General features: G+C 36.2%; 1 protein-coding gene across 1 annotated transcript; it reads right to left on the reverse strand.

The window, feature by feature from the left end:
- Window positions 1–5,163: 5,163 nt before the first annotated feature.
- On the reverse strand, window positions 5,164–8,817 carry LOC129905003 (probable WRKY transcription factor 2). The gene is made up of 5 exons (XM_055980412.1): window positions 8,347–8,817; window positions 6,984–7,145; window positions 6,100–6,887; window positions 5,841–5,999; window positions 5,164–5,698 (listed from the first exon to the last, which is right to left on the reverse strand). Exons 1-5 carry the CDS (start codon window positions 8,815–8,817, stop codon window positions 5,164–5,166), a joined length of 2,115 nt encoding a protein of 704 aa, XP_055836387.1.
- Between the last annotated feature and the right edge of the window lie 1,330 nt (window positions 8,818–10,147).

Raw genomic sequence — 10,147 nt, forward strand, 5'->3', positions numbered from 1 at the left:
ACAGATGTACGTATCTGTTGAATGCCACCATAAATAAGTTTCGTTTGGTTCTCAGTATACAAATTTCTTTTCAATTATTTCAGTTTTTCTCCTCTTTCATTATGTAATCTTTGTTTCTTGGTTTCTCTCTTTGATAGCTTTGTCAGTTTTTTAACCTGTCTGTCTACAGGCAGATACTTGTCTTGTTTCCTCGATAAACTATCGTGGGCAAGAATGTGGACTTCTAACTTGTTATCCTGATACAAACCTAGTAATTGCTAAGCAGATAATGGTGGCCAAAGGAATCAAACAGTTGCCTGAGATCAAGCGTGGTGGAGACTTGAAACGAGAAAGAAAGCAAAAAATTATAGCTATTCTGCATTATGAGTCAATCAAAGAGTCTATCAGGTGTTGCTTCTTTTATCGGTAATTTATCTGATGTCTTATTGTGTGTTCCCTCTAGCTATAATCCAACATTTTAAAATAGGATTAATTACACTTAACACCCCTGTAATGTGACTAAGTTTCAGATACATCCCCTGTATTTTAAAATCAAACACCTACATTCCCTATACTATGAAAATCATACGCTTACTTTTATTTTTTTTTAAAAAACAAGGTGTTATCCTAACCCTTTAAGATATTTGTCGGGTTTATGCAGTATCTGATTTAAGGTAAAGCTGTTATCTGATGGATATTAAGAAAATGAAAAAAAGGTGATTGATTTTTTATGGACTTTTTCTTTCCTTAATTAAATATTCTTTAGCAGTTTTTCACGGGGAAATGTTGTAACACCCCGTGTTATCCTAACCTAAACTAGGCTCGATGACTATGAGAAAAATTAAGGAAAAGAACTGACTTTGAGGACCACCAGTGTCCTCTACGATTCGTAGAGGGTTCTACGCGTCTTAGGGATGACTCGTAGATCCTTCCTGCACTTGGTGAATTTTTGAATCCTGGAAACCCTTCCTACAAGTGATCTTACAAGTCGTAATGATTCATACGAGTAGTAAAAGCGACTCGTAGAAGCACCTGACACTTAACAAAAATTCTTAAGTCGAATGTCACTCTTATCAGTTGAATTGACGAGTCATTGAAGTTCCTACGAGTTGTAGAAACGATCCGTAGAGAAACTTCAGAGACTCTAAATTTTAGATTTCTGAGAAACCTGCTGGACGAGTTGAGTCTACGACTCATTAAGCCTTTGACGACTCGTAGAGCACCATGTTTTTCAGCCCAGTTCCACGATTGCAATCAATGATTCGCAGAAGATTCTATGAGTCGTAATGACGATTCGTAGATGACAAATTTCAGTTTTTAACGAAGGGTAGATTGGTCTTTTTTCACCTTTTCCAAACTAAAATCCTGACTGACGTGGCAACAATGTCGGTTTGTTATACTATCACTGGCTCATAAGTGATGGTTGTCAGATAAGAAAAACTCTCATATGGGTCTTGATAGTACTCTGATTGGATTGGATTGGATTGTATATGATTGGTCTTTGTCTAAATCTTATTCTTATTTAGATTTAGGACATCTCGATTGAGTTGTTCACCTTTCTGAGTTGAGATCTCTGAGTTGGTTTGATTCTACCTTGATGCATGTTTCATTTTGCTATTTTACATACTCGTAGATTCCATGTACTGACATCCATTTGACCTGCATCATGAAATGATGCAGAGATAGGTTCTAGAGATCATCAACAAGCGTACCATTGAAGATCTGTTTGCATTTCAGCTGATTAGTGAGCCCTCCCCTTGCATCCGGTGGCACTCTTGAGTTATTATCTTTTATTTTGAGTATTTTCTTTGGGATAATCATGAGCTTGTCATTGGCACCTCCTTCATAGTGATAGAGGCTTTATAGACAAATAGATGATAGTGGAGAGTAGATGTTTTGGTTTTCAAAACTATCCTTATGTTATGGAGTTGATTTGAGATTTGTTTTAAATACATTATTCTTCTCGAAATATTGATTTGGTTAGCCAACTTGAATGTCTTTTAAATTCATTTTGTGTCTTCCGCTGAGTGATTGAATATGTGATCGGACCAAGTGGTTCGCCTGGGGACCAACAATGGTCTTCGAGTGTCGGTCACGCTTAGGGTATCCTCTTGCGGCGTGACAAATGTGAAGAATGGTAACATGTCAAATACAATGACTTTGTGTTTTGGAAGTCCAGCGGACATTTTGTGTTTACATGAGACACAAACTGGTAGCTTGCAATAAATAAAAAAGTGGCATAGAAGATGTGCACCAACTGATGAGTTCCTTCAGTATTTGCTGAATTATGGCTTAAAAGTATAGTATGAATTGCAATGTCTAGAACACCTTTGAAACATTATGAGGCCAGGCTCTTGGAAAAACAACAATTTTTGTGGTATTATACCAGCTTTTGTGCAATGTCGTATGCTATCTTTCTTAATTACTGCGTCGTCTTGCCTGCTTTTATTTTGGATGAACTTACTTGTTTTGCTTGGAAGAAGAAAAGTTGATCGTGAGCATTGTAGCATTAGTGAGGTTGTGAATGAACTTTTTATGATCTATGCTCTCGTTCCAAATGGGGGATACATCTATCTTTCCTCGTTGTATTTGTGTATCTTGCAATAAATGACTGAGAGAACACAAGATATACAAATACAACCCATCAAATAACTATACAGAGTGACGTCAATCTATCGATTGCATATGTGAATCTCCATTTGTTTAGAAGCAATTCATTTTGTATCGTTAGGGCATTTTCTTACTATTACAATTCCCACAGAAACGAAATCAGTCGCTGAAAGTCAGTATACCAACAGAGAGAAGAAGACAATGACAAACAAATGGTGACAAATGGTCATTAATTTGATTATTGTTTGTTGATGAGTTGAGTATAAGCTGGTTATGCAATTTGATTGCACAGTTGTTTCTGCTCATAATTTTGGTTGCATGCTGTGGTTTCAGTTCCCTTCAAAACTTTGTGGACTCCATAGAATAACCTATTTAAATCTTAATGTTATATTTTTTGGGTTTAATTTGTGTTAGATAGTTGTCAATAAGTATAGTTCGATATCTCGGATTTATACATGAAATTTATTCTATAAAATTTTAGATGCCAATCTAAGGCGAACGATAGTTGATATAGACAGATTTGAAGGAAGAATTTATTAACTATTAATGAAAAATACTCCTAACCATTTATATTTTTGAGACAATCTAATTGCCAAGAGTTCACAATTTGAACTATAATTTCGACAGAGTTGTAATGTTCAGCTATATTTTCCATTTCTCATTGACTATGCCATTATGTTCACCCTTTATCATCCTCATCTCAGGACACCTTTATCATGAATTGTATTAGAATACTTGTAAGTCAAAAGCAAGAGAGAGAAAGATAACAATAATAACATATTCAGTATAATTCCATAAATGCGGTTTGGAGAGGATAGAGCGTAGACAAACTTTATTCCTATTTGTGGAAGTAGAGGGGTTGTTCTCGAAAAAATGTTAGCTCAAGTGCAGCAAATCAAAGTATTCATGAAAAAAGAAATTTACAGTGAAGGAAATATGTCAATTAATAGGGAAAACAATATAGAGCATTCAAAGAAAAGATAATAATAACAACGAAATAATGTGATAATTGAAAAAAAAAGTTCATGTATAAGACTAATATTACCAACCCATCGTGACCAACTGACCATCATCAAAAGTTGAGAAGAAAAATCTTTGAATGGCATGAGAATAAGAGCTTCTCATTTTAACTTGGCTTTTTGTGTCTTCATGTCTATTTAATACTCTTTCCGATTCAATTTATTTGTCCTAATTATTACTTTTTTGAACAATCAAAGAATATATTAAATTCATACTTTTTACATAATCTGAGTTATTAACTATTGCGACTCAAATAGATATAGTTTTTAAATATATAAGTTTTATTTCACATGAATATATTACTTAACTTGATTTTTGTATTCCGAATCAAGCCAAAGAAATTGAAAATCCATGTTGTGCAACAGTTTAACTTTGCCAATATAACTAAAAACTTAAATCATTTGATAGAAGACAACAACAAAAATCAGTACATCAATAGACAAGAATGTAAAAGTGCAATGACCATCTCTGAGTAATGCCAAATAAACACAAAAGAAAATGGATTTACTTGAAATCGCATAAAGCACATTCCACGATTGCGATTTATAAGCTAGCGCATTCCATGATTGCGATTTATCAGCAAACTTGAAGTCACATTCGATTTATAAAATGCATAGGCAAAATAGTATTTATAAACAATTTAGAAATCCCATAGACAAAACATGCATATTGAATGTGATTTCAAGTTTGTTTATAAAGCGTAATGTGGAACACGATGTATGCTTGCTAATCGAGATGGTCATTAATTAGAAATATGACTTAGTTACATAAGGAAGAGAGGTACAGATTTGAGCCAATGAGGTCTATCTAATGCATGCAAAGGTTCATAATAGATCAATATGAACATCATGCTGAGCTGGCCATAAGAACATTAGTTGTTGTTGATACCTTTTTCCGATTCCTTCTTTTATAACTAGAGCTCAAATAAGGAAGAGATAAGAGGAGCCTACGGTAGAATATCTCAAGAAATCCATAGTAGAGTCCGACTACAACATTTTGTGTACCCAAAAACTTTCAAAAAGAATTTCCTTCAAGTCTTAATTATAAGGAGAATTCACATTACTATATCAATGCAAGCATTTCTAGAGCCTTTTGGGCAATCATTTCCACTTATACAATAAGAAACTGAAGCAAAAACTTCCAAAAAATGATATTGATATAGTAATTTTTTGGAAACATGGTCTTGTAGGATACTATAAGGGGAAAATGCCCATATAACTAGAGAATAAACCAAGTTTAGAAACTAGTTGATCTTCTGAAACTCGAAAGAACACAAAACTATTAGAACCAAATGATTTCTCAAAGTCAAGCACAAGGCTTGTGACTCAGTTAAGAGACAAAAGTCTTGACTACGACGAGAATTTCTTACATAGTTGTATAAATTTACCTCTATCTGTCTAACTAACTCTGTCTACTGTTGTTAGTTTGTATCTAAATTTGATATCAAATAGATGTAAAGCCAACATTTTCTTTCTTTCCTAGAACAAGACAAATGTTGGATAACTTTTACATCTGAGGTCCAGGAGGCAATCCAAGACAAATGTTGGATAACTTTTACATCTGAGGTCCAGGAGGCAATCCATTCATAACTTCCTGATAAGTTGATGAGGCATTGGAGTAGTTCAAACTAGGATCTGGCATTGGTTCTCCTTCTGGAAGCACGAAACCAGCATCGTTCACAGGTTGTGGCCATCTTGTATGTGGATTAACAGGAACTGAAAACTGGTGCTGATCAGAGTTGAATCTGGTCATAGCAAGACCTGTTAGACCTTGCTGCTGGTTAGTTTCGGAACTGTTAAATCCTGAAGTAGGACCAAATGAGCCAAATGGGGGAGCCCTTCCATAGCGCTTTCTGGTGTTCTTAGTTTGTGTAGGTTCAGGCCTACCTACATGGCCTTTAGCATTAGTAGTTTTCGGGTTGGAACGAGACTTTGAAATACCTGAGCTAGCTTGGCTACTTTTGCGTTCTATAGGAGCGTCATGGTTGTGCTTCCCATCATAAGTGGTGATAACAGACTTCAGATCAGATGGGGCCCTCTCGATGTGTTTCCTGATATTGCAGCCAGGGTTTGTGCACTTGTAGTAACTCCTGGTAAAGGGAAGTAATCTATCAGTTCAAGCAAACAATTTAGTGTGTGATGTGTAAGTCAGGCGTACGCCACAAGTTCAAAGTTACAATAGACCAAATTAGGAACTTTTAAGGATGAAATATGTAAATGAACATGACAAACCTAGGATATGGATTGCCTTTAACCATCTTTTGCCCGTACTTGCGCCAGCGATATCCATCATCAATGATGTCTATCTCACTGATAGTTTGCACCACAACTCTTGGCTCCTTGATTGGTTTGCTAGCGCCGCTCGTATCTGTTTCATCTAGCTCAATCTTCCTAGATTATCAAAGATCAAAGAGAGAAGAAAAATGGCAATCAGGTCCATATGATGTAAGCTATGGGATATCCTACATTTTAGTGCAGAAGATGTAAAAACCTTATTTTAGACTCAGACTCATCTCTTTCACCATCACAACCTAGGGACGCACTGCCACGAGTACCACGATCATCTTCATCGTTAGAAAAAGTAGATGATATGTCAACAACATCCGCTGATTCCAGCTGATTTGAATGTAAAGTGGTTGATCCCCTGCAGTATTCAGAGTGCAAATCTGCTAATGTTGTTTCATCAAGATTGTCGTTCTTCCCCTCAAGGCCTCCAGCAATATGTCCCTGTTGGATGGTTTCCAAAGCCAGCTCACCATTAACACCTGTTCCAGTTGGATCCACATTGTCTAGTTGCATGTTACCAAATGAATTTGAAGATCCGAGGGCTGATATCCGGTTTGGCAGTGGTTTTGGGTGATTGTGAGCCCCATTGTATATAATTTCCATGACATGACCTTTATGATATCGCCCTATTTCCTTCTTGACAAGACAATTTGGATGAGTGCACGTATAATAACTCCGAGAATACTCGCTTCCTTTAACTTGATTTTGTCCATATTTTCTCCAATTATAACCATCTTCAACTGAAGCATCACCATCAGTGCCCTCATCTTGCTTCTCATCAAGAAACGAAGAATGCTCCATACTATCACCAGCGACATTAATGGTCCGTACCTCTGGTATCATATCACTACCCCGGACATCCTCTTCAGTAGACAACACAGGGAAATCAGTTGTTTCATGACATATACGTTCATTTTGAGTTGCTTCCGTACTCTGAGGCTGAAGAGAGTTGTTTGGATGAACTGAAACCTCAATTTGACAAGACGGATTTACCTGCAACCGAGAGTAACAACACATTCAGAGACTGGAAATAGGCATAAAACTATGCAATATGTATGTACGTGCGTGTGTGTGAGAGAGAGTGGTTACTCTGCCAGTCTCCATAATTGAATTGAAAGATAAGGAGGATGAAATGTTGCTCCCAAAAGCAATCTCTTTCCTCTTATTTGCAGCTCCAGTCGTCAACATAAGGTTGTTACTCTCGTCGCCTGTGGCACATGGTAATAGTCCAGTTGTAGGAGATGGATAAACCTGCAGTGGATTAAGTGAAGCTTTGACACAGGAAAAACTTATAAGAAGAATATTTTCAATTTAAGAAGAACGGGGTAAGGTTTGCGTTTACTCCACCCTTCCTAGACCCCACTTAAGAAGAATGGGGTTAATGAAGATGTAGAAGCATTCAAGAAGAAGTAACACTAAGTTAAGCCCAAAGGAAAAAAATATACATTTTAGTAAAAATGTGTATTTGAATCATATCTACACAAAAGCAAGAATTTTTGTGGCTGATAGCTAATTGGCAGTGAGTTCCCGGACACATCACACTTCTGCTTGGGTTGAGGGTACTTCGGAAATAACTTTTGGAACACCAACAGCATACTATATTTAGTTCGGGAATCACAGGCTGCTGATTCACATTAACTATGCAGCTTCAACACACTTTCGAAAACTTCAACAAGAAAATACAGTTTACCACACATAAATCCATGAATATGGTCCACTAAATGAACCAGGGATCACTAGTGTGCTATATCCCTACCATTCGGTGTTACCAAACCTCTTTAACAGTTTAGAAAATTCCAGTTTCACAACAAATTCAGAAACTAACCTATAATAAGCAAGACAAATCCAGCACATTATCTATGTGCTGCTTACACAGACAAAACACTCAATCTAAATGGTTCCCAGGGCTTTGTCTAGTGGTAAGAGTACAACAAATGATGTGTGGATTAGGCCCATGTCATGATTTCAAATCGTGTTGCAGACAAAAATCCAGATACTTAAGTGGAGAATAATAGAGGGGCGAGTCCATTATTCACCAAGTTTCGAACCGTACATCACTTGACTTCAGATATTAATTTCTCGGTTATTAACAACAACAACATATTCAGTGTCCATAAATGGGGTTTGGGAGGGTAGAATGTATGAAAACCTTACCCTACCTTGTAGAGATAGAGAAACTGTTTCTGATCCCTCAGCTTAAAATAAAGCATTTACAAGCAGTTTGAAAAAGAGAATATAGAAATAAAAGCAGTAACAACATCTAAGTAATGTGAAATGGGAGCAACACATAACATACAGAGGAAAGAACAGTAATGATAACAATATAATGGGATAACCGAAACATAAAAAAACATAGGTGAATCGAAGAACAAAAACAGTATTGAGATTTCTCTGTTATTAACAATAAAAGAGAGAGACAGTCAATATTAAACACGAAGTGTGAGGTACATACCAGCGGATTATAGAGCAAAACAGGTGAATATAAGAGGATTGATGGACTGAGACCAGCAGCAATACTCAAATAAGGAGACTTAACTTCTTGATTCTGTGACATAACAAGAGGTCTAAGTCCATCTGTATTCAACCTCGGGACGTTAAATCCAGCTCTAGCTACCATTCTTTCCATGAGCCCTCCACGAGAACTCATTTCCTGCTCTGATGGTGCATTCGATTTGACTGTTTGATCAGTCGTTGCACCAGTTCCTGCCCCATCCTTTCCATCGGAGTTGCACCAGGTGACATACTCTTGAGGCTCGACAACAAAGTTTCTGCATGTACTTTCATTAGTTTCCTCCATATGAGGTTGCCATCCTCCAAAATCATCAGCTAGCAGTGAAGAAGAGAAGAATGCTCTTGAGCTCGGGCTCGGGCTAGGTGGTATCCAATCTCCAATGTTTGCAACATGATGATCGAACCCCCCCATAAATCGTCAACACTTTAGTACAAGCAACACGGAGGAGATTTAAACTGCAATATCAAGGAACCATATAAATGAACTTAATCCTCAAAATTTAAATAACACAACCATTTCCTTAGTACTTCTAAACAATAGTAAGGAAATTACACAATATAGTAATTCCGACGACATGTTAGTATGTCATAACATAAAAAGAACATGATATTCTAGGCCTAAGAGCTAGTTCCACAATTTTTACAAAAAGGATTCAAAATAGAAAGAAGTAAATGCACGCAGAAGTCAAGGTAATTCAACATTTACTATATATACATATAAATTAGTTCTATATATAGTATAATTTTTCGGCAAAACACATTGGAGTAGCATTTATAAGACATCCTTTTATCTTGTAATTTTGTTTCAAAATCATCTAGAAAAAGGGAAAACAAGATGAGCCAATAATAATCTAATGCATATTTGAGATTTAGATCTAAGGCAATTGAAATGAACAAGCACTTTCAGCCAAGGGCGGAGTTTAGGGGCACAAGGAGTTCATCTAAATTCCCTTCGCTGAAAAATTATACCGTATTCTCATATATTGAGGAACTTGAAATCGCATAAAATGCATTCAATGAATAAACTTAATCCTCAAAGACTTAAATAACACACAACTATTTCCTTAGGACTTCTAAACAATAGTAAGGAAATTACACAATATAGTAATCATGACGACCTGTTTGTTTGTCATAGAATGAACATGATATTGTAGGCCTAAGAGCTAGTTCCACAATTTTCACAAAAAGGATTCAAAATAGAAAGAAGTAAATGCACACAGAAGTCGAGGTGATTCAACATTTACTATATATACATATAAATAAGTTTGAATATATATATATGAGTAGAATTTATAAGACATCCTTTCATCATATAATTTTGTTTCAAAAGCATCCAGAAAAAGGGCTATAGACGTGTGTGACCATCTCATCTAAAAGCTTAAGTGGAAATTCTTTTTGATATGGATGGTGGTGAAATTCGATCTTAGGACTTTTGCTTGCTTTGATACTATATTGAAGTGTGTGACTATCTCATCTAATAGCTTAAGCTGTTGGACAGAGAGGGGCGGAGCCACCTAATGATCAGGGAGTTCATCCGAACCTCCTTCGACAGAAAATTATACTATTTATACATGGTTAAAATAAAATTTTATGCATATATAATAGATGTCGAACCCCCTTCGCGAAGTTCATGTGTCTACTTCTTCAAATTTTGAACCCAATTGATCAAAATTTCGGCTCTGCCACTAAGAAAGAGCATACTTTTATTATTTAATAGTATTCTCAAGGAAAAATAAGATGAG

The sequence above is a fragment of the Solanum dulcamara genome, chromosome 10 (assembly GCF_947179165.1).
Source record: "Solanum dulcamara chromosome 10, daSolDulc1.2, whole genome shotgun sequence".
Lineage (NCBI taxonomy): Eukaryota > Viridiplantae > Streptophyta > Magnoliopsida > Solanales > Solanaceae > Solanum > Solanum dulcamara.